The sequence below is a fragment of the Dendrobates tinctorius genome, unplaced genomic scaffold (genome assembly GCF_039654945.1).
Source record: "Dendrobates tinctorius isolate UK_male_01 unplaced genomic scaffold, ASM3965494v1 ptg000075l, whole genome shotgun sequence".
NCBI classification, from domain to species: Eukaryota; Metazoa; Chordata; class Amphibia; order Anura; family Dendrobatidae; genus Dendrobates; species Dendrobates tinctorius.
The window spans coordinates 31834560-31858528 of NW_027361743.1; the positions used below are offsets into that span (position 1 = coordinate 31834560).

The following is a 23969-nucleotide window of genomic DNA, read 5'->3' on the forward strand; positions in this document are numbered from 1 at the left end:
ACATATGTCAGTGGCGCTTCACGATGTGGACCTCAACAGGAGACAAGACTTAATCAATTAAAATGGTTTTCCAGTGGGGAAATAATTTAGGAAACGAGCTCAAAGAAATATAAAAAATATCTAAACTAATCCATACTTGCCCTCATCGATGTTCTGAGGCTGACCAGGTCTCCTACAGATCTCTTCTTCCAGGTCCCATCTTAGCCAAATACAGGCAAAGGCAGGTTCTCGCTGCAGCTTGTCATTGACTAAGTGGGCATTTCCTATGTGTTGAGACTGGCACCAGAAAGTAGAGACCATTTTGGGACCCGGACAGCTTTGGAAGGGGAGAAGCGAGGGATTGGTAAAGTGACTATCACTTCTTTTGTTCTTTAGACAACGTAAGGAGGCTCTGTCAGTGTTCGTCTGGCAGTTCTAAAATGGCTACTACGAACAGACTTGGCGCAAGCTACTCCATTTCGCAGAGCCCTGGGGTAGCCCTGGCCATTACCCTTTAACATCTATACAGGAATTTGTATTTACACTGGGGTCTCTGGGCAAGGGCCACACACTTGGCTGCTTTTCGATGGCACAAAATGGCAATGGAGATAGTCAGGAAGCTGGGTCAAAACCAAAAGGGCGGCAATGTACAAAATCAATAAAAACCTGACATCCAATCAGGAAAACACAAATACAGCACAGGAGCAGAAACAACAGATCTAAACCAATGAAGCACAAAGCTATATCTGGCAGCTTCCAGCAGCAGGATGGAAGCTTTAGTAGGGTGTGGTGCTCTCCAATTGGCTGGAGCAGGGAGCTGATAACTCCAACTGCACAGCAAACACCCCCATACTGTCAGACTAGACAACACTGCAGGTCCCAGCCACCCAAATCTAAGTGCCTGGACAAAGTCTGGCATCCAGAGCTTATGGTTCCAACATCTCTTCTAACACCAGTGCCGCCCGCAGAATGAATACCTGGTGACAGAAGCAGACCTCACAGGAGCAGGTCCTACTGGAGGTGTGACCAACAACTCAAACACATGGATCTCATATCCATGTTGTACAAATCCATGTTATGCCATACATACACTGCTATCGACCTATACTCTACCTTCTTATATCTCCATCCATGTATGAAGCACACAAACATTCACACGAATCATGATATCATCCGCTAATAAAAAGGAAAATATGGGGCACCATATGCCAAAACACGGAGGCTTTGCAATTCTGTATTAAGGAGCTACATAGACTTGGATTTACGGTGTTGGATCAGTGAAGACAACTCAAGAGCTTAGATAGATTGTCCCACAAAGTGCTGCACTTGGTGTCTCCAACAACCCCATAGACACTCAATGGACAACCACTCCATTTAAACTGTTCCTCAACATAGCTGTGAAATGAGGAGAAATGGAGGCTCATAAATCCTCTTCTAATCATCAAAGGGGATCCTATCAGTGAAGGTCCCAGAGATCAGACGCTAATTGTCAGAATGATCCACACAAACTGGCACAATGGAAATGTAAAGGTGCCAATGAAATTGCTAATTTTGTATTCCAATCTATTTTCAAACTAGAAGTTGATGAAAGTATCTCCACAGATTCTTATAAATATCATTTATCTACCCACCTTGAGTCAAAGAGGTTTCGCATGCATGGATGCCACGTCCATGTAATTCTGGGCGGTGGAACTCCATATACTGTACATGTCAGTGTTTGCCTGCTGCCCAGTGTGTATGGCTGTGGTTCTAGAACTGTCATAGAATTCTCATAAATTCTCGGCTTTACTGTAAAATAGAAGAAAAATTGATCAGAACAGGAGCCCATTGACCAGTACCTTGAGTTGTGACAAAACAGAAAAGGGCAAGCAACGTACCGTTAACTATGAGGGTCATGGTAACATTTTTTACAAGATTCCACTGCTTCAGTTTCAACGACACTGTGTACTCTCCTGCATCTTCTTCAGCAACATCCTTTATAGTTAAGACATCATTGTGTATTATGTACCGCGCACACTTGTCTGCCGCCAATAAGTTATTTTTCCACCTATGAAAAAAAGGGGACAAATTTGGCAAAGCAGCCTAAACATTTCTCATATCAATTCATTTCACTGGTGATAAATCTTTATAGCCCACAGTGATGGGCTTTCGTGCTGAATGACATATTCTCAGATTATCCTTGTTGACATTCTTCAAGCTCTGTTGGTTTTTGATGTCAAAAACTGTACTACTATTCTTACCATAAAAAATGCTAAAATCTTTCATGTGTGAACATGCTTATACACTTTACACGTAAACCAGCTTACAGTCCAGCTCAGTTTTTTTGTTTTGCTGTAATCTCTTGTACTTTCTGAGCTAAGTATTCCATCTATTTAGCTTCCCATGGGTGTCTCAGTTGAGGTCCTGTCCTTATTCTGCCCTTATTCACATTGACGTTGTTTGACACAAAGCACAAACAGTCTGTCTCTATGATGAGGAACATGTTTGTGCTTCGGGGAGGCCTGTGGGCAGAGTTTTTCCTTGGCTTCTCTGGCCTAGAGCAGGAAGATAAGACTCTGCCTACAGTTCCGCCCTGGAGCACGGACATATCATTAACTGCAAACTTCTAACGCTGATTACACAAGAACCACAAGACCTAACACTGATTACACAAGAACCACAAGATGGATCTCTTCACCTCAGGTATCATTTTAAGCAGTTTAACACTGACAACCTGACAGTGTCTGTAGTTTACGTAGCAAAATCCCACTGACAGGTTTACTTTAATGACTGGAGAGGTTAAAAAAACTCAGATCAAATAGTTTTCATGCATTTCTACCATGCTCCTATGCCGAATGACTGAAAGGACAATGAAATTATAAAACACGATTGTACGCTGCATTGAGCATGTTGCACATGGATGTTATAAATTATCCTATTTCTTTAATACAAACATTATGTTTCTCTGTTCTACTACAAGAAAATACTCTATTAATAGCAGAGTTCAACCACCCAGGCGACCCTCATTTTACGGATAGAACTTACAAACTCCGAAAAAAAACATAACTATTTTTAGAACATGGAATTCGGAACATTTGTGAAAAATAAATGTCTTATTTTCACACAAATCCCCTTCTTAACCCCTAATAATTTGACCCCTGCGTTCATTGCATGGGAAATAACTCACGTGGATGACTAAGCATAAATTTAGATCCTTAGTCTTTTTTTTAGTGGGTCTATATACAGTCATGGCCAAAAGTATTGACACCCCTGCAATTCTGTCAGATAATATTCAGTTTCTTCCTGAAAATGATTGCAAACACAAATTCTTTGGTATTATTATCTTCATTTAATTTGTCTTAAATGAAAAAACACAAAAGAGAATGAAGCAAAAAGCAAAACATTGATCATTTCACACAAAACTCCAAAAATGGGCCGGACAAAAGTATTGGCACCCTCAGCCTAATACTTGGTTGCACAACCTTTAGCCAAAATAACTGCGACCAACCGCTTCCGGTAACCATCAATGAGTTTCTTACAATGCTCTGCTGGAATTTTAGACCATTCTTCTTTGGCAAACTACTCCAGGTCCCTGATATTTGAAGGGTGCCTTCTCCAAACTGCCATTTTTAGATCTCTCCACAGGTGTTCTATGGGATTCAGGTCTGGACTCATTGTTGGCCACCTTAGAAGTCTCCAGTGCTTTCTCTCAAACCATTTTCTAGTGCTTTTTGAAGTGTGTTTTGGGTCATTGTCCTGCTGGAAGACCCATGACCTCTGAGGTAGACCCAGCTTTCTCACACTGGGCCCTAAATTATGCTGCAAAATTTGTTGGTAGTCTTCTGACTTCATAATGCCATGCACATGGTCAAGCAGTCCAGTGCCAGAGGCAGCAAAGCAACCCCAAAACATCAGGGAACCTCCGCCATGTTTGACTGTAGGGACCGTGTACTTTTCTTTGAATGCCTCTTTTTTCTCCTGTAAACTCTATGTTGATGCTTTTGCCCTAAAAGCTCTACTTTTGTCTCATCTGACCAAAGAACATTCTTCCAAAATGTTTTAGGCTTTTTTAGGTAAGTTTTGGCAAACTCCAGCCTGGCTTTTTTATGTCTCGGGGTAAGAAGTGGAGTCTTCCTAGGTCTCCTACCATACAGTCCCTTTTCATTCAGATGTCGATGGATAGTACGGGTTGACACCGTTGTACCCTCGGACTGCAGGGCAGCTTGAACTTGTTTGGATGTTAGTGGAGGTTCTTTATCCAACATCCGCACAATCTTGCGTTGAAATCTCTTGTCAATTTTTCTTTTCCGGCCACATCTAGGGAGGTTAGCCACAGTGCCATGGGCTTTAAACTTCTTGATGACACTGCGCACGGTAGACACAGGAACATTCAGGTCTTTGGAGATGGACTTGTAGCCTTGAGATTGCTCATGCTTCCTCACAATTTGGTTTCTCAAGTCCTCAGACAGTTCTTTGGTCTTCTTTCTTTTCTCCATGCTCAATGTGGTACACACAAGGACACAGGACAGAGGATGAGTCAACTTTAATCCATGTCACCTGGCTGCAAGTGTGATTTAGTTATTGCCAACACCTGTTAGGTGCCACAGGTAAGTTACAGGTGCTGTTAATTACACAAACTAGAGAAGCATCACATGATTTTTCGCACAGTGCCAATACTTTTGTCCGCCCTCTTTTTTATGTTTGGTGTGGAATTATATCCAATTTGGCTTTAGGACAATTCTTTTTGTGTTTTTTCATTTAAGACAATTTAAATGAAGATAATAATACCAAAGAATTTGTGTTTGCAATCATTTTCAGTAAGAAACTGAGTATTATCTGACAGAATTGCAGGGGTGTCAATACTTTTGGCCATGACTGTATAACCATATTTGACACATTTTGTTCCTTTGGGCACAGGAATATCTCAAGGAATAGCTTCAAGACATTTCAGTTTTCCCTTGGTGAAACATAAAAGTTTCAATGGTTGACAAACCTAAGGTACGTAGTTTGTTGGCTTAAAGAATTTGTCTACTTTGAACAAGCCTCATTTCTTAGGGTTACAAGAAGGTAAGCTGATCACAAGACATTTTGATGTCGGGACCCCCAGCAATCAATTGTGGAGCCACGTGTTTTATTTCTCTACAGTGCCACTGCTGGTAAAACAAAGAATTACACAGTTGTAATTGAAATAAATAGGCTACACTGATATCCTGGGTCCTCCAGGAATTTTGTAATGTGTTAAACCTTGGAAAATAAAACCTGACAAACCCCCAAACTTTATGACAATTTAAAGGGGTTGTCTCATCTTATTAAATGGGTAAAATAGCAAAGTGCTAGTAAAACCAAAAACTATGGAATTTCCCTTTTACTAATGATCCTCCCCATTCTCAACAATGGAAGGGTTTTTTATTTTATTATTTAAAACTTGTTCCCTATTTTAATGGCCACCGCTACAATCTAACAGTGGTGACCAGTCTCCTAAGTAAGGAGCTTAGCACTTACAAGCTCTTTTTTATAGAGTTTGTAAGTGCTGCTCTGAAGCTTGCCAGGTCCCACCAACTTGAGTGTCCCTCTTCTGCTCCGGTGCTGCACATGCAAAGTACAGCATCAAAGAGTGCGCAGTTTGCTCACTGGCTCAAACTGTCAATCATCAGGAGTGCACTGCCCCACGGGAAGCAAGAATTCGGGAGATTGGGGAGTGTCATGCACCTAAAGACACAATATAAGATAAACACTTTAATATATAGTAATTAAGGGAGCTGGGAAGCAAAGGCACCAAAGTGGCAAAATCCCCTACAGACAGTTGTTAATGTGTCCTACAAATGCTTGAGATCCTTAAAGGAGTGGTCTGAATTACAACTTAATTTTCATCTTAAATCGCAATTTATTTAATACTATAATTTTGTCAGTTTTCTAATATACTTTGATTAAAAGTCCCTATCCTTCTCTACCTACACTATCTAACTTCTTTTCTTTATTTTTTTACAACTTCCTTTTTGGTGATGTTTCCTTTGAGAATCTCAGTGCATGCTGAGTGGTAACTGCTGCAGCCCCTGCCCCTTTCTTGAAATGAAGCGTCATCAGTGACACTTGTTTCAGGGGCTGGGTCCGTGCTCTCTCACTGTGTGATATGCACAAAGACAGTGCATTCTTTCACCAGCGCAAACCAGTAATAACAAGCTGGCAACAGAGGGTGTTGTAAGACGAACACCTGGCTTGTAGAAACCAGTGCTACCCCTGCAAGGGACGTCATTTGCAAGGACTGCACTGGTCTCCGCAAACCAGGTATTTGTCTTACAACACACACTGACAGTGCGCTCTCTCGCCAGCGCAGATCAGTAATAAGCTGGAAACAGAGGGCGTTGTAAGATGAACCCCCGGCTTGTAGAGACCAGCGCTGCCCCTGCTAGTGACGTCATTTGCAAGGACTGCACTGGTCTCCGCAAACCAGATATTCACCTTACAACACACACTGACAGTATGCTCTGTTTCCAACTCGGTACTACTAATCACTGCAAATTACACAGTGACAGAGCATGCACTAGCCCAGCCCCTGGAATAAGCATCACTGATGACACTTCATTTCAGGTAGGGGGTGGCGACTATACTGCAGACCACCCATTTAAGGTGGGATTATCTAACGATTCTCTGCCATAGTTTAGACTTCTTCTAATGTCCCACATGAGATAGAGTCCAGTACAATAAGGAGAAATGTGATTTTCCGAATAGAACTCATAAAGTCAAAGAAGGGAGTGGACAGGTAAGTATCTATGAACAATAAGGTTATTTTCCGAGATACTGATCCCTACAGACATCACGTTGGGCACAAGAGAGAACTTGCTATAAAGCCATGAAAAGTACATAAATTTCAATTATAAAAAGGGACAGGAAAAACATCATTAATTGTTCAGGACTAATAGAATGATGAGAACTGGAATACCTTCACTGTAGCAAAACCTTATGGGAAACACGAGTCCATGACCCTAGAGCATGATTAACATTTGATTGTCTTCCTCTACTATTTTAGGAACAGAAAGTATGGAGGCAATTCCCCTTCACTGTACTTGTTTTCCTAATTGGATCTGTCACGCAAACCTTTGTTCCAGGTTTCATACACCAGGCCGGTTGGGTGCCGCTCAGCTGCCGATAGCATTGTTTATTAAAGGTGTTTGCATCTTATTTTTCGATTTTTAAAATATTCCACCTTACTGCCAAGAACTGACTACAATAGTTCATTTAGGTACGCCACAAGAAGAATGGGTGCACAATACCAATGACGAAGGTTCAAGGGCTAAAAATAATCTTGATGAGTATTTCATCAATCGACTATTTTCACATTCCAGGGCTCCAAAGTGTCATGATGTTGTGTGTGAACTATGGCAAAATTATGGTTGGAAAGTGATATGAATTAGTTTCCTAAGGGGAATAACGTTGCAACCAACTGTGCGAGGCTCGGTGTACAGTTTGGTGTTATTTTTTACAATGCACTCCACTGGACGCATACGCTTGAGTTGCAAAAAACTGCATTCAGATGTATACATACTCAAGACATGGTTTAAAAAAATGTTCTTTTGAATACATTTTGTTAGAAGGGTTATCCAGGACTTTTTTTTTTTTTTACCATTGGCCCAAGAACTAACCGGCTAACTACCAGTCTCTTGTGCCCAGTGCCGATTTCTGCTGGTACGAATGGCAGCTACTCTTCTGCTATGCTCTGTTGACGGGGTGTCACTAGCAACATTATGCTGATTGACTGCTGGCTCCCCGCTGCTTAACCGCAGGGAGTCGGCTGACCACATGACGTCGGCAGTCACATCCTGTTGACAGAGCAGCCCAAAAGGTGAAGAGCTGCTTTGTTAAAGTGGAGCAGCTAAATCGCCGGCAGGAGCAGGAGTACTCAGTGACCAAAGTGAGCCAGTGCTGCGTAAAGAAGGGAGGTAGTTGCCTCTGTTAGCCTGTTAGTTTTTAGGCAGTGGTGTGGGCAGGGTTATACAGAGCTCAGCATTCAGAGAACTGCTAGATCTGCAGCAGAGAAAACAGGGGTTTCATAAAAACTAAAGCAAGCAGCCCCGTAATTGATGAATCGCTGGAATCAGGGTCTCTACCTCATGCTGCTGTCGGATAGGGCAGCAAAAACCAGATTCCCTTTAAGGCTGTCATAAGTCTGATTTTCTATAACTTTTTGCGAGTTCCGCTTGCTTTATGATTAAAGGGAACATTCAAAAATGAAAAAAAAAATGCATTCCATAAAAATATCTGGTACTTGTTACTGTGTGTTTTGTAGTTAGAATAGAAACTTGGCAAAGCGGCATTAGGAAAAAAGAGTTGAATCAGCATGTCCTACAACAGAAAAAAGCCCAAAGTGTAAATATAGTCTGGCAATCGCTGCTAAAGGACATGACTCATTGAAAGGAAAGCCCGAAGTGGTGTCTATTCATAAGCTACACTGGCAAAATTGCTCAATGTTACTGGGAAAATCGGGGTAACCCACCATGCCTGTGACATGATTACCAGAATACTACGAATTAGGGCTCATGTATGGCTGAGAAGAACCTATACGGTAGCATAAGGAGCTCAAAATGGAGCTGCAGGCATTCCACAAGCGACAGTATCCCAACAAACCTCCATATGGCATTGCATTATGGAGCATTATGGAGGCACACAGAGGTGCATTATGGCCAGACAGGTTTTTTTGGATGCTAAAGTTACTTAAAGGGATCTGTCGCCAGGTTTTTGCTACTTCATCCGAGAGCAGCATGACATAGAAAAAGAGACCCTGATTCCAATGATGTATCACTTAGTATACTGGGTATGCAAATTGTCTTTTCAGAGAGGAAGAGGACTAGAACTCTAGTTCTAGAGTTCGAGATTTTTAGTCCTCTTTTTCTCTAAAGAAGCAATTTGCATATTTAATTTCCTAGAAGAGCATTGTATGGTTTATGAGCCACCTCACACTGGCATGCCAGGCACGTCACTCTCCACAAGGTGAGTTTACTAGGTGCAGCAGTTGTGACACAATCAAAGTTAAATAGATGTAGCATGTTGCAGAGCTCAGAAAGCTAATCCCGCCCACACCACAGATTTCTGTGTACAATGTCTATTGAAAGTGAGCTGCTTATCGGGGAAGGGGGCGCGATCAGACCAAGGCTCCCCTTCGAGTCAGACCAGGGCTCACCTGAGCATCAGTCCCAGTAGTCATTATCTCCTGCTGATAAAACCTTCACTGTATAAAAACAACAGCACTCAGCCTAATAAGTGACGCATCCCTGAAATCAGTGTCTCAGCCCCTACCTCCTGCTGCCCTCAGATTACATAGCAAAAACCTGCTGACAGATTCCCTTTAATATTGGAATCCTCTACTTACCATGTAATTTCTGGAGGAGGAAATGCTCTCACTTTAACAGCAATGCGGTAAAATTTCTGACCCACCACAGCTTCTAATACACCTGTCCTTCGAGGTTTAACATTTATGTACGGAGCAGCTGCAAAATCAATACAGGAAAAATAACATTAAAAGTCAGTGGGGCACATTTCTTAAATAAAATGGGCTACGTAAAATACATTAGAAACATGATGCAAGGGCGTCATTTATAATCTTGCCTTACCACATGTAAGAAAGGCTGGAAAATGCAAGTTTGTGTTATCTGAGCTGAGAGGGAACATTTATCTAGCACAGGGATCTACAATTTTTTCTAAATCTGGATATTCCCTTTAAAATGCTTCACAGTTTATTACTTTAAAGGCTTTAGACATGTTTGACATCAAAAAAATAATTTTTTCGTATGTTACTTGTTCATTTGTTAATGAAATTACATTAAGCTACAGTCTACAATCTTCATTCCATCATTCATTTTCAGACCCCTGATGTGCAGTTTGTAGCCTGTTCCAAACTTCTGGGAGTGTCCCTCCAAGTAATACAGGCTGGATGTGAGATCTGTATGTATCGAGTGTGCTGCTGTCTACATTTGCATTCATGTATCGTGCTTTACTCCTTCACTATAGACTGTTTTCTCTGCTCTTCATAAAACCTTAGATACTTTATCCCCTCTCTCCAATGAAAATTTGTGTAAAACTCCCTTTTTTTCCCTTTTGCTAATTCTAACACTGCGAGAAGGGGGTGCATGCAGAGAGTGATCATTCAACTAGGGCTTACAGATCCTTTACAGTGGTGCAACATTATTACCTTTACCTTTTTAAGACTATTTTGAAAGCGGCTCAACTTTATAGATAGTTAGCTAATGAAAAAAAAAAAAAGACAATGTGCAAAAGTGTGCATAACCCTTAAATGAATGGCATGTAAAGGGAAACTGCCCAAAACCAAGGGCAGCTAGAATCAAAGCGCTTACAACCAGGTATATTTTACTCTGATGAGCTGTGGAGTTTCACAGGAAGCATAGTTTGCACCGGGCAGTGGGCTGCAGTCCCGTTGGCTTTTCCCCGCCCCACACTAGTTGATTGACAGGTCTCTCCCTATGTAAGCACATTGAAGAGACATGTCAATCAACCTCAGTGAGAAGGGAGAAGCCATCTGGGGGCTACATCAGACTAGTCCAGTTTCTCTATAGTCCTCGGTCCAGTAGGTTTTCGATCCAGCAGTGTTTCAGAGTTATACATACCTGAGTGCCATCACACAGCCAGGCTTTGATTCATGCTGCCCGCTGTTCGAGCAGCATGAATCTAATAACAGGGTCTCTTTAAATGGGGTATTCAGGAATCCCATGTAGACAAGTTATACACACCAGAAAAGCTGCAGGCAATGATACAATTATGTGTCTTTCACACATTACAGTGGCTGAGCATGTATTACATGGAGAGGAGAGGTCCACTAGAGCAAGAGCTCCTCTTTTGAGCAGCTCCATTCGAAAAGTTGATATAGGCAAAGTGTCTTTTTTTTAGTAAAATTTTTATTGCAACATTACAGAAGATCTCACCGTGAACACGAACTGTTGTATTGACGGATTTGGTTGACGGCCCATTTTTCGCAGTGCAGGTATACAAGCCTTGGTCAATGCTCCTTACTTTGTGAATAAATAACATGCTGAACACCACGGCTTCTGAGTCTAAAACAATCCTCTTTATTATGGAGCCCAGTCTACCAAATTTCTAGAAAAAAAAGGCGCTGCAGTTATAACCGTGCGTGGCGGGAATCTGCGTCATCACTGTACTCTATTTACAGACAGTAGGTTACATGTTCTTATATTGTTATGGTTATTTGCACACATTTGTTTCTTACATGTGGTTACTTTATAGCATTTGTTTTATATTGTTTTATATAGACATAAAAAAGATAAGGTGATATATTTTGTGTTTTCAAGGTTCAGATATTCTATTTCCACATTAGATGAAGACACTTCTTTTGGTTTGCACGTGGAAAAATATTGACACAGCGCTTTCACTTTGGGAAGGAAATGATGTGAACAATCCGTCCAGTGCACAGTAGTTGGGTCACGTCATCAGTGAGATCCTGACTAACCAGATATAAGGCCCTTTTACATTTAGCGATGCACCAGCGATCCGACCCAGTCAGGATCGCTGGTGCATCGCTAAATGATCGCTAGTGAGCTGTCACACAGGCAGATCTCACAGCGATGCAGCAGCGACGCAGCGAACGATACTCACCTTTCACACACAGCGATCCAGGCGTCCTCCCGCCCGCCTCCACGTGTCGCTCGTCGTCACAGCAGGAAGCTGACGATGAGAAATGGAGCCGGACATTCTCGCGCGATCAGCGATAACCAGCGGGGGAGCCGGTCGGAGGTAAGTATCACACATAGCGATATCGCTGTAACGTCACAAAATCGATGACGTTATAGCGATATCGCTAGCGATATCGCTATGTGTAAAACCCCCTTAAGTGATGGCTCCACACACAGTGATTTGGCTCCTAATAGACATCGCCTATATGCCCGAACCCAATTGTGCTATGCTGTATAATACTCATTGTACATTAAGAAAGTTATAGAATTTCCTATAAGCTTTTTTATTTGTGACTTTTGGGATCTCTTCTCGGAGTGATTCAATTGGAACCTTTTTTAATTTTTCAGGGTTTGTCCAGTCTTTAACTACAAGTCTGCAGTTACTCTACGTGACTGCAGACTTGTGGATCCTCACACTGTGTAAATTGTGGAATGTGAGGATTCTCTGGTGCCAGCACTGGGAGTATGTGATTTGCGTACATGCAGTTACGTGCCGACTAGATGGGCAAATGTATTGAGCTGTGGGGAAGGTGACTTGACGGACAGACGTGACTGGTAGAAGGAGGGGACGGTTTGTGCACAAGAGACGGAGATTGACAGGATAGGAGGGTGACAGCTAGGAAAGGTAGATAGGAGAGTACAGTACCGAGAAATGACCACAAGATCGCAGGGGGAGCAGCTTAGGACTTAACAGCAGCTTACGGCTTGAGAAACGCTTAGTCATGGGGGGCGGGGAGATAGGAACCCAGGAGGGGAGTTCCCGGTGAGAGAGGGGCTAAATAGAACTGGTTAGGGTTCCAGACAGGCAAGTCCTGGGAGGATCTCGGTAGAAGACAGCGAACAGAGAAGAGCTCGACCAGGAGGACTGACAGGAAAGAAGACAGTCAGGGGGGTTGGCCCTGACCCGACGGACCGCAGGACAGACGAGGCCCCAGGGGTACCGATTGGATGACGACCTTGGGCAGGTGAAGCGCTGGCGGTAGATTGGTCTAGGACAGCCCCAGCGAAAGATCCGCGAGGGATGTTACTTCAACTGGAGCAAAGGTGCAGGTACCCGGGCCTGGAGACAGAGAACTGTAAAGTGGCTGCGGTGCGTGGCTGTGGTCGTCAGAAGGACGAAGAATAAATCCGGAACTGTTACAACTGAAATCTGTCTCCGCCTCGTCCTTGCATCACCTGGTGTCTGTGTCATCCAGACAGGATAAGCAGTGGTCCACCCCCCAATCCCAGCCCCCTACCACAGAGCGAGGCCAGATACAGTCTAGTCAGAACATGGCTGGCGTTATGCAAAGTGCATAGTTGTGGTAACATGACCACCTGCTCCTGCCACTGGCACCGGAGAAACCTCACAGCGTGCAATACTCACAATATGAAAAGTCACAAGCCTGAAGTCATGTAGAGTTGCTTGATTGGACAACCCCTTTAAATGGAACATACCAGCACACAGAAGTAGTGTTATGTAGGCGGTTGTCTCTCCCCAAAAATTATATATTTTTTGTAGACATTCAATATGCCAGTAATGAGAAATCTAGCACAGACACCATATGCAAATCAACCTGGAAGTGCATTGGGGGCATGTGCATTGGGGGCATGTGGAAGTGTAAATACAAAGACACACCCCAGTGCACTTCCCGCCTGATTTGCATATGTCGTCTACACTAGACTTCTCATGCCTGGTGCAAGAGATATCTACAAAATCAAAATAATTTTTTGGTGGGGGAGACAAGCACCCATACAGCCATACCATGTTCAATATGAAAAACACAAGCTTTTCATAACAGTGAATAAGAATCTCTCCTTCTAATGTGCTGATCAACCCGGTGCACGGCTCATTACAGAAACAAACCAACCACCTGTTCACATCACCAGGACAGGTATAAGAAATTAGAGAAGCTCTCCTCCTCCTCCCATCAAAATGTTTATCCTTTTAATATATAGCACTGTGCACTTACAATTGCTCATTTTGCCATTCTACCCAGTAATTCTTCTCTTTTCCATTAGATCTATGACATTACGTGATTAATAACTGACTAGCTGAATCCTTCTAATTTTTATGGGAGGAGGAGGATGAATGCTTCTTTATGGTTCTTGCTAACCGACTCCAAGTAAAGACGTGGGAGACCACAAAGAATTGACAGTGGTATCTATTTGCTGAAACAGGCATACCCCTTCATGTACCTGCTATGGCTGCATTACCACAAGGCATCTGGTAGGACGCAGTAAAACATAATAGAGGTGGACGGTTGTGCATGCAGAAAAGATGGAAGTAAGTCTTTTCTTACCATTCCCGGATACGTCCACTCTAGTTCAGCTCTTGAATTCAGAGCCGTAGTCACCGTACAATTAATTGCCAGGGTGGCATTACGTAGCAGCCTGATGGAGCTCGGCACATTGAGCTGCATGTTATGGATTGCACTGGCTGCAAATAAAAAAATAACCATTACATGAACAGTATGAAAATAGAAATGACAGAAAAAAGAGCATACACAAAAGAGAAGGGGCACCATAGCAAGCAACAAACTGGACCATTTTAGTACAGGATTTTTCCATCCAGGACAGAGGGTAATGGTGCTTGCTTCTCCCTCTACAACTCTTTTGAGCTCAGCAGCAATCACTCACCCTTTGGTAATTGGCATCTATCTGCAAGTGTTTGCTATGGAAATTGAGAGCAGCATGATTTGGGGGCAAGAGAGCCTGATTCCAGTGATGGATCACTTACTGAACTCCTTGCTGTACTTTTGATAAAATCCCTGTTATCTCTGCTGTAGATGTAGCAGTGCTCAAATGCTGAGCTTTGTATAACCCTGCCCACACCACTGATTGGCAGTTTCCTCTGTACACTGTCAGCAAGCTGCCAATCAGTGATGGGGGCGGGGTTACACAGATTAGCTGGACTGACTAGCACATGACACCTAGTCCTCTAATGATAATCTCCTGCTGTGAAACACTGATTGTATTGAAACTACAGCAAGCTGCTGAGCAAGTGACACATCGTGTCAGGGGTTTTTACCCTCACATCATGCTGCTCTCAGATTAAAGAGCAAAAACCTGCTGATGAATTCCATTTAATGCCTCATGCAAGTGATAACTATTTTGTTCGATTCCCCATACACATGCACGCCCGACTTTACCAAGTGTTCATGTGTTGCTTATGGGTAAAGGGCAGAAAGGGCAGCCTATATCCCGGGGGAACATGAGGATGAAGAGTTTAAATTCAAACTCTCACTTGACACTGGGGAAAATCGGGAGGCCCCCATACACAGTAGATGGTCAGCCGGTCCCACCCAAATTGGCAGGTTTGGTCGCCTTTAATCCAATGTGTATCTGGGCCTTAAAGAGGTTCTTCGGAGAAATCAAGTTGTCTCCTACTCATAGGGTGGGTGACAATTTATTGATCTTTGGGGGTCCGACTGCTACAACCACCACTGATTGGCAGAATGGGGCACTTTTATCCCTATTAGAAAGGAGCGGTAATGTACCCGCCCATGCCGATAGGAAATAACTTGTTTTCCCAGGAAAATCCCTTTAAGCCTTCGATTCTCAATAGCAGAAACATGGATACACTTTAAGTAAAAAGAAAATGGGCAAAAACCAGGTGTAAATGTCACTCACATTGCTTATTGGTGAAGTACGATGAAGTTTGCAGGACTCCGTTGACTTTGGCTTCGCAACTTAATAGATCGAAAAACAAATACGTTGGGTTCTTAATAATGAAGCCTCTTTTGTTATCCCAAACAACGTTCTTCTTACCAGATAATATTAAATTTCCAAAGATCTAATGGGAACAAAGAGAAACTTGCTGACATATCATAAAACATCATGCAATTACTTCTACAGTGAAGATCTGAAAGAATGTTGTCAAGACAGAATCATCTTATGAATAACGTCTGTGCCGCCCCATGAACATCCAATTTAAGATGCCAGGCTCATGATTAATCGCTGGTATCCAAACATTACTCCAGTACTTGTATCTGGAGTTTTGTTCAAATGACCTTCTCCAAAAAAAAAAAAATTATTGCTCATAAACTAAAGTCCTATCATCAGCAAACTAATAATAAAGGAGGTAAAGCATTGAAGTGGCGGTACAGAATTAGAGAACTATGGCTGCATGTCTTCTATAAGAAACACCTGTCCATGTGTTGTGTCTGATATTCCAGCTCAGCTCCAATAAAGTGAATAAAACTGAGTTGCAATACTACACACGACCTGTGGACAAGTGAGGCGATGCACTTCTAGTACTGGAATGCATGGGCTATATCTATCAACATGACGACCTGCATACAATATGACTATCCAAAAGCGAATATCCACTAGTCAACATCATTTTGATTTTCAAGCTAAGTCCAAAATTGTGTATTAATAGATTTTATTTGTACATTTTTATAGTTGATATGGCTCTCCAAAAGACTTCTGAGTAACCTGTCATATTAAATATATATTTTTTTTTTACCTAGTGTAAATGCCGCTGTCTTTCTGAATCCGGCGTTGTTTTTCTTTTGTTCCTGCGCCTTTCCTTTCCTGAGATATGGCCCTTTCATTCCAGCAGATAAATTGAGTCTATATAGCCAAGTGGGTGTGTTCCTCAACTGTTTTGTGAGTGCTCTCTTGATGACCACACCCACATTAACATGCAGTGAAGAGGGGGCTCTATCTCAGGAACGGAGAGGCGCAGAAAGAAAAGAAAAACAACGCCAGATTCAGGAGAACAGCGGCATTTACACCAGGTAAATAAATTACATATTTATGGCAAATGACAGGCCCCCTTTAAATGGTATAATTCTGGGTGCCCGGAATATGTTCCTGGATGTATGTTCCTGGATGGAGCCCTCTGATATACAAGTCACCATTTCTAATTTTTTACTTATAGTAAGAGCATTTTTAATAAATAGGAGTCATAAATAGGCTCCATATAACTCATAATATGTTTGTATGGGACAAATCTTTAATTTATTTGCACTGGTAAAAATAGATGATAGATGAATCCCGAGGATCCCTGAGCTTGGACTTCCATCTTTCATTTTCAGACCATGAGAAGATTTCAGACTTTGAAAACAGAAAGTTCATCGTATCTTAGCAGTTGAGGGGCAAGAAAACCCTGGGCACCCAGTGCAACCCCTCTATAAATAGGCCGCTCCGTGAGGAGTGACATGCTTTTATTCCCAACTTGAGACAGTTTCCCGTGTAGTCTGTCAGTGGAAAAGACAGAAAAACTAAAAAAAGGTTTCTTTAGAAAATCTTGGAAATCCTAGACTTCCTAAACCTATAAACATGTATGGGAACCAACTCAAGTCTCAAGGTCTAATCTCCACCATCGTTACGTTTTCCACGCAAACAATTGCTTGTATACTTCCATAGGAATAACAAATCCTATTCTTAGAGCTTTTATCCGGTTATAAATAGAGTCCCGGCTGTTTTTACAGTTTTTCAAGAGTCTTCAATGATTTATAAATTGAGAAGCTCTCAAGTGGGTGCATCATATGGCCACCGCATGAGAGACCAAAGACCGTCCTTTAATTCTCTGCAAATATGCTGCCTGTGCATTTTATTACCTACTATGTTTCACAAGTTAAGGAAGCCATTGTGTTTGTGTCAGATGAAAAAAAAAAAATAAGAAAAAAAAAATAAGGATTTTTATTTTTTTACCATATTAGCTCCATTCAAGCTGATTGCATCTGCAGCTCATCCTGATTTATTGGCTGAGTCATCATAGAAAGATGACAGTTTGTGAAATAAATAATACATTTTTTACAATATAAACTGCATACATTATTAAATACATCGCTTACCCCTGAGAAGACTGGTGTACTTATTTTGAAAATCCATGTCAGAATGGCTGTGTAATCCTTACATTAAGATGAAGAGTAAACTAGCTCATGAGTCCAAGCATATTAAATTTATTGTCCGGCCTTAGGCTACGAGTCTGCAGTCACTCTATGTGACTGCAGACTTGTGAATCCTTTTATTTATTTTTTATTTTTTTCCTTTTATTTATTGTGGCAGGGATCGGGTGGTCAGGTGATTTGGATACTTCCGGCCACATTCCTACTAGACTGCGTCCTCCTTGCTCAATATATTTGCATTGAGCTAGGCTGTGCTCATCTAGTCGACATGTGACAGTATGTATGTAAATCGCCCACCGCTCCCAGTGCCGGCACGGGAAAGTCCTCACAGCGCACAGTGCACGTGACGTGAGAATTCACATGTCTGCAGTCACTTAGAGTGACTGCAGACTTGTAGCCCAAGGCAGGACAATCCCTTTAAGTGTCCACTCCTCCAGCCTGACTAACAGCTGCAACTTGTACTGATGAGTGTGCGATCTTAGCAGGGAGGAGGGACACTGAGGAGCTGTCAATCAGGCTGGAAGGGCAGATATTGAGTTAAACTTTTATAAAGGAGTATACAGCCATTCTGACCACAATATTCAAAGTAGATACAGCAGCCTCATCAGGTCTAAGAAATCTATTTAGTTTGCAGTAGGTACTGGGAAATGTGGCTACAAATCTGTGTTCAGTCAGAGCATTATTGCAATGTACAAAAGGGTGCTAAGTGCCTGGTGGGACCCAACATGGGATCAAACACCCATCAAGCACACATTTACAAGGTACTGAGATTCTGGTGCATGTCATCTACAAACCTGAAAATAGTAAGCTAACTAGACTAATAAGATCAGATTTCTCTATAATGGCCAGAGCTCTATATTTCTAATACAGATCAAAATCTCCCCTATAGACATTCAGTTATATGTAAAATTTTTGTCTGTACGCCGCCACCACTAGGGGGAGCTCAGGAACACTATAACATTTTTAGTAAGCTCTAGGTCTCCCCCTAGTTGTGGTTCCAGGTGGCGAAACCTTTATCATCTAGGGGATTTAAAAATCGTCATTAGAAAAATTAATCAAATGAAAAAAAATCTTTAAAAATTAATTAACGCAGAAATTTTAGGCCCAAATTGACTAAAATGCATTTCCATGCAATTCGTAATTACTTTACATAAGCAAAAAATTTAAGGGACGTTCAGAGTCTTTGAACTATAGGTAATTTGACAAGTCTGTGACTTATGAAAATGTTCTGTCAGGATCTAACATCCGCAGACTGATTTAATGTCTGTGAATAACATTTTCATCCCACTTCAAAACATAGAGAACAATGAAATCATCCTTTAAGATAAACTCGGAGACGATATCTGACAAACTCCAAATAGTGCTGCAAATGAATGACTGGGCATAAAGCTTTCCAAAGTTATCTAAAGTATCCAGGCACTAACAAATAGTTTTTCTTAAGGCCCCATTACACATAACGATGTCCCAGCGATCCCACCAACGATCCGACATGAATGGGATCGCTGGGACATTGTTAGGCCGATCGCTGGTGAGCTGTCACATAGACAGCCCCTCCAGCGATCAGGACCAGCGAGCAAGCTGGTTTCTAATGTAAACATCGGGTATCCAGGAGCCGCGGCTCTTGGATACCCGCTGTTTACCTTGGAAACCGGCGTACACGCTGGTCTCTCGCTGCAACACGCAGCAATGGGTGCAGGCCAGCAGGAGACCAGCGATCAAAAAATGGCCCAGGCCGATCGAGCACGATCAGCGATACCTGGCGGGGGGCCGTTCGCTGATCCCCGTCACACACACTGGCGAGATCGCTGTGGCGTCACAAAGTCAGCGATCTCGCTAGCGAGATTGCTGTGTGTGACAGGGCCTTTACAGGCAATTGATAAAAATCTGCCCCAAAATCTTAGATCTTCTTCAGATACCAAAGAATCATCTAATTCTTGATATCACCACCAGCTATGTGCAAGAAGTTAAAAAAAAGGTTTTACAAGTCCAAAACAGGTTTCCTGTTTTCCTCATGCAAAATTTATAAACTTGCTAAAATACTTTAACTTCTTGCAGTCCACCCAATAAATTAAACCATGGAGTTGGTCCACGTATCAATAAAAAAGTGCTGAGTATACAGTACAATCTAGGAAGCGCTAAGAAAGCATTCACCTCCAATCCAGTCGATCATGTGATCACGGATCAACTCTGCATTGCAAGCAAGAGGCTGAATTTGCCCTGTAACTAGAGTTAATACTTCATCCCAGGATACAGGGGAAATCAGCAGCAATGAAAATGTATTTAAATGTTTTATAACCTTACAATGCGTGACGCAAATGAAAAAATAAATAAAAAAGCAGTCCACAAAATTAAATAAAAGTAAATAAAAAAAGAAAACTACCGTTAGTCCGAATCATGTGTCCGATACATATAAACAATTGTTAAGAAAAAGGGAACGAAGCTTAAAGGGCCTGATTCATGAAAGCTTTTTCACCAGAATTCTGGCCTTAAAAGCTTTGAAATGTCACCAAATTTTTACGTAATGTGATGTTGCATCAAAATCTTGCAACTTTAGACTTTTTGCCTAAGTCTAACAAAATGGGTGGAGCTTTAGTAGGATGGGGGCCGAAGGGACTTGGTGATCCTTGCATGTTAAATTCATGACAAGTGGTGGCATTTGTCATACAGACCAGCACTATAACCAAATATTTTTTTGCTATCCTTCGTAGTTGTAAGAAAAAACAAATCTGGAAAATAGACATGTATTTCCATTTTTTTTCACTCTCACCCGATATGACATAAGTATTAGCCCCTTCATATCACAAAAAAAAGATTTGAATATCTGAACATTTTGGAGCTTTCCATGTAGGAATTTTTTTTTTACCTTTTCATGAAAGGGGGGATGTTTGCCTGGTCTTGAATTGGATATTTTTTTAAACTCCACATATTGCCCAATTTCAGTCCATTGTCACATTTTCCATAAATAGGAGCTTCTTTTGTAAGCTACAACACAGACAGTGAACTTCTATCCCCTTCTCCGTGTTAGCCATGATGAAGGAGGCTGGCTGTCAGGGTCAGATCGCTAACTAAGCCAGCTCCTATTTTCATCAAGGCAGAAGCAGAAAACAGGACAGAATGAGCTAATGAACCAAGAAGGTCACCTAGCTCCCTTCTTCATTATGGACTATGCAGATAAAGAGAAGGAGGATGGCTTAGTTACTGACTTGAATCAGACAGTCAGCCCCCTTCGTCATGCCACCGATACACAGAGAGGGAGCTCTTTACCTTGGCTGGACCATCACAACTTTCAGAGTTCTAGGACCTGAAATTAGACCACTTGCGCATATGTTTGCCTAGATTACATTTGGAATACAATATTGAGCTTTTTCATTTATTGGAGAAAAAAAATCAAATTCCATTCTTAGAGATTTTTTAAATAAAAGTGTCTCCATGTTGTACATTACCTGTTTTAATGTGACGGTGATATTGGGTGATGTAACCCGGCAAGGAATAACCAGCCTCTCTCCTTCGGTTATGCTAATTATTTGGGGTTCTCGGTCATGTATATCTACGAATGCAGTGTGCTCATCTGTAAAATATCCATTAAAATGATGATGAAAGCAACAGGAGAATTATACAATAGAGTTATCTATAAACCAATGGTTGGTTTTTTTTTCTCTGGTGCCTGAAAAATTCACGATCCCATTTCTTTTTAGGGATCTTTAGCTTGAGGAGGCACAAAGGTCTTTCTTCAACCACTACCGGTATTATAAATGGAACCTAATTAATGGCGGACACTGTTTTTAAAGAGTTGCGTCTTTGGCGTCTGTATATCATCACGACAATGAGTAGTATAATTAAAAGAACGCATGCATGTATATAAAATGCACATCTTAACACAATGAGTAGTTGTGAACAGAAAAAAATGATCCTGGTGAAGAAATCTAGAACTGATCCTATTGCAAAGATGACTACTCGAACGAGAGAAGAAAGTCATCAAGTTCAGTCCAATACTACAGAGAATAGTAAAATGCAGACGTCCTCTGATTGGTCGAGAGACAAGGGTGATGGGCGCACACCCTCACAAAAGCCAGGCTGATTGGTGACTGATATCAGCTCATCCGAACCTTAAGACAAAGAGAGGAAATTGCCAAGTAACACCAGAGAGGAAGTTCAGACTAAAACTATTCTATTTTAGTTACTTCTGAAAAATAGTGATTTTAGGCATTACAAAACCTTAAGTGTTCTTTTATGAAGTTTTTTTATGGGAGCAACTTTGATTGAACGTCTCCTTTAATTATTTTTCAGCAAAGACTGGTTACACGATCCATTAGTAAATAGCAAAATTAACTTTTGCGAAGCAGTCCTCGAAGAGAGCCACACATCTCTCACTATTTGGGGGGTCTTACTGGTGAGGCACCCCTTAATTGTTGTTGAGGTGCAGCACAAAAGTGATCATATGCTCCTTCAAATGTACCAATGCTATAAATGTTGGTTCTTGACCACTAATGAGTCCACACATCACACTTTCTTGGCTGGTGAGACGTCAAAAGTAAAAGACCAAGAAGCTATTGTATGAAGAATCCACTCAGATTGTACAAAAATCCCCAAAGACATTACTAACTTCTCAATGACCAAGCCCTATCATAGAATCTATGGCCAACTTCAAGAGAGTCCTAAAAAACATGCTAAATCACAGAGAAAATTGAACTTTCATGCCAATGCTGAAAGAGTTGGGCAGGTTGTCTAGTCCCAAGTTCTGACAGGTCCTTTTCCACTTTGTGATTGACAAGTCTGGCTCATGCTGCAAGAGGACCTTTGGGACCAGAGACCAAAGCTTAGCTTGTATCTGAAGATCAGGGCACCCCATAAGCTGGAAGCATATTAGTAAGTTGCATAAGTTACTAATTTAAGCACATTTAAAGGGGTTGGTGAGTAAGAATATACTGATACTCTATTGTTAGAATAGGTCATTGACCAGATTGGTTGAGGTCCAACACCAAGCACCCTCATCGGCGGCTAGATGTAAAAAGCAGCCGGAGCTAGTAACAGCTGATCGGAGGTGGTGCCGAATGATGGACCTCACTGATCTGATATTGATATCCTATCCTAAGGATAGATCATCAGTATATGCTGACTGGACAACCCATTTAATTGCAATTTTCTATTGTAGTACAACACCTTTAACACCGATAGATTCCAGTTTAAGACCCGAAAAATTGCAAGGTCCTAGTGCTATCCATACCACCAGTACATTCGGAAGGCTTGGACAACCAGTAATTCCCAGTGTTGGTCATTCTGGAGTCCTACTAGATGAAATCTTTGGAAATATTAATATTTAGTCCCGTACTCCACGCAAGGGAAGTTGTAGTCATAGTGTAAGTGGATTATTTCTAAAACAGTAACCATGGTATCTATATTATTATAACAGGCTGGTTCCAACAATGATTTCCTCCTATTTTATGGACGCTGAAGGACTTGTGGAAGGCCATTGAAAAACAAACTTATTTTCCAACGTTGGAAGATGTGTGGAGAGGTCAATAGTTCGATACTTTTAATCATCTGTAGAAATGATTACTACCTCTCCCAGAGGGACGTGGCCATTCATGTCATGAAATTAATATAACAATTCCAAACTGTGTAAGTGTTATAGATCAATTTCCTGTATTCTACCATAGCTAACACGAGAAGGTGGACAAATAGCCGCTCTGTAGACATAATGTCACCACTTGCTGCTGCCAGATCTTATAAAGACCCCATAGTCTCGAAAGTCTTAAACTTTTTAAGACTTATCATTCAATATTAAAAAGTAATTTACTTTAATGTTTCAGTTAAGTTTTGCTATGACTCAATAAGATATGACTCAAATTTAAATAGAAAATGCAGATCATCCATGGAAATTGTTCCATGAGATGCGAACAGGTGATGCAGCCTCAATGTACTCCTCCACTGGTCTTTGTGCCCAGGGAGTACAAATTTTTAATAAGCAACACAATGCATAATTATAGCCTTGCATTTTCATACTTGTGAGTCTTAGAGGATCATAAACAACCTCTGTTCAAATACCTTCTTGGGAAATATGACTGTAATAGTGGGTAACCCTTGCTTAGGACCACTTCTACTAGACAAGCAGAGAGCTACGACAAAGAGATAGTCCCACTCTGGAAGAGTCAACACATTGTAAGACAGTGGCTAATGAGGTAGGAACCCAAGAAAGTTCAACTTTGATGTCTTTAGTTTCCAACTTACAAACAGATCCAAAACTTTATCCTTTGGTTCACAGCTGGAACATCCATGTCAGTCCAAGGACACGGATGACTGCACCACCGTGTAATCCGTGGGTGCCGTAATGGTTTGCTCAAGTCTCTGGTGTGTGTTTAGTTTCACACAGCCAGCCCTGCACAGAGAGATAGAGGAAAAATATGGAAAGATTCTGGTACAACTATCCAGCGATAAAATGGATATCCATTTTATCGCTGGATGGTTGCGCCGGAAT

General features: G+C 41.6%; 1 protein-coding gene across 1 annotated transcript in view; it reads right to left on the bottom strand.

Annotated features, from left to right (window-relative positions):
* FLT1 (fms related receptor tyrosine kinase 1) overlaps window positions 1-23969 on the bottom strand; it is a 66648-nt gene that overhangs the window by 13413 nt on the left and 29266 nt on the right. The window contains exons 4-10 of the mRNA XM_073583148.1: window positions 20938-21062; window positions 15267-15429; window positions 13937-14073; window positions 10890-11061; window positions 9323-9440; window positions 1857-2026; window positions 1611-1767 (exon numbers count right to left, since the gene is read on the bottom strand). Of these exons, the coding sequence (XP_073439249.1) occupies window positions 1611-1767; window positions 1857-2026; window positions 9323-9440; window positions 10890-11061; window positions 13937-14073; window positions 15267-15429; window positions 20938-21062 (1042 nt within the window). The remainder of the gene's footprint in view (window positions 1-1610; window positions 1768-1856; window positions 2027-9322; window positions 9441-10889; window positions 11062-13936; window positions 14074-15266; window positions 15430-20937; window positions 21063-23969) is intronic.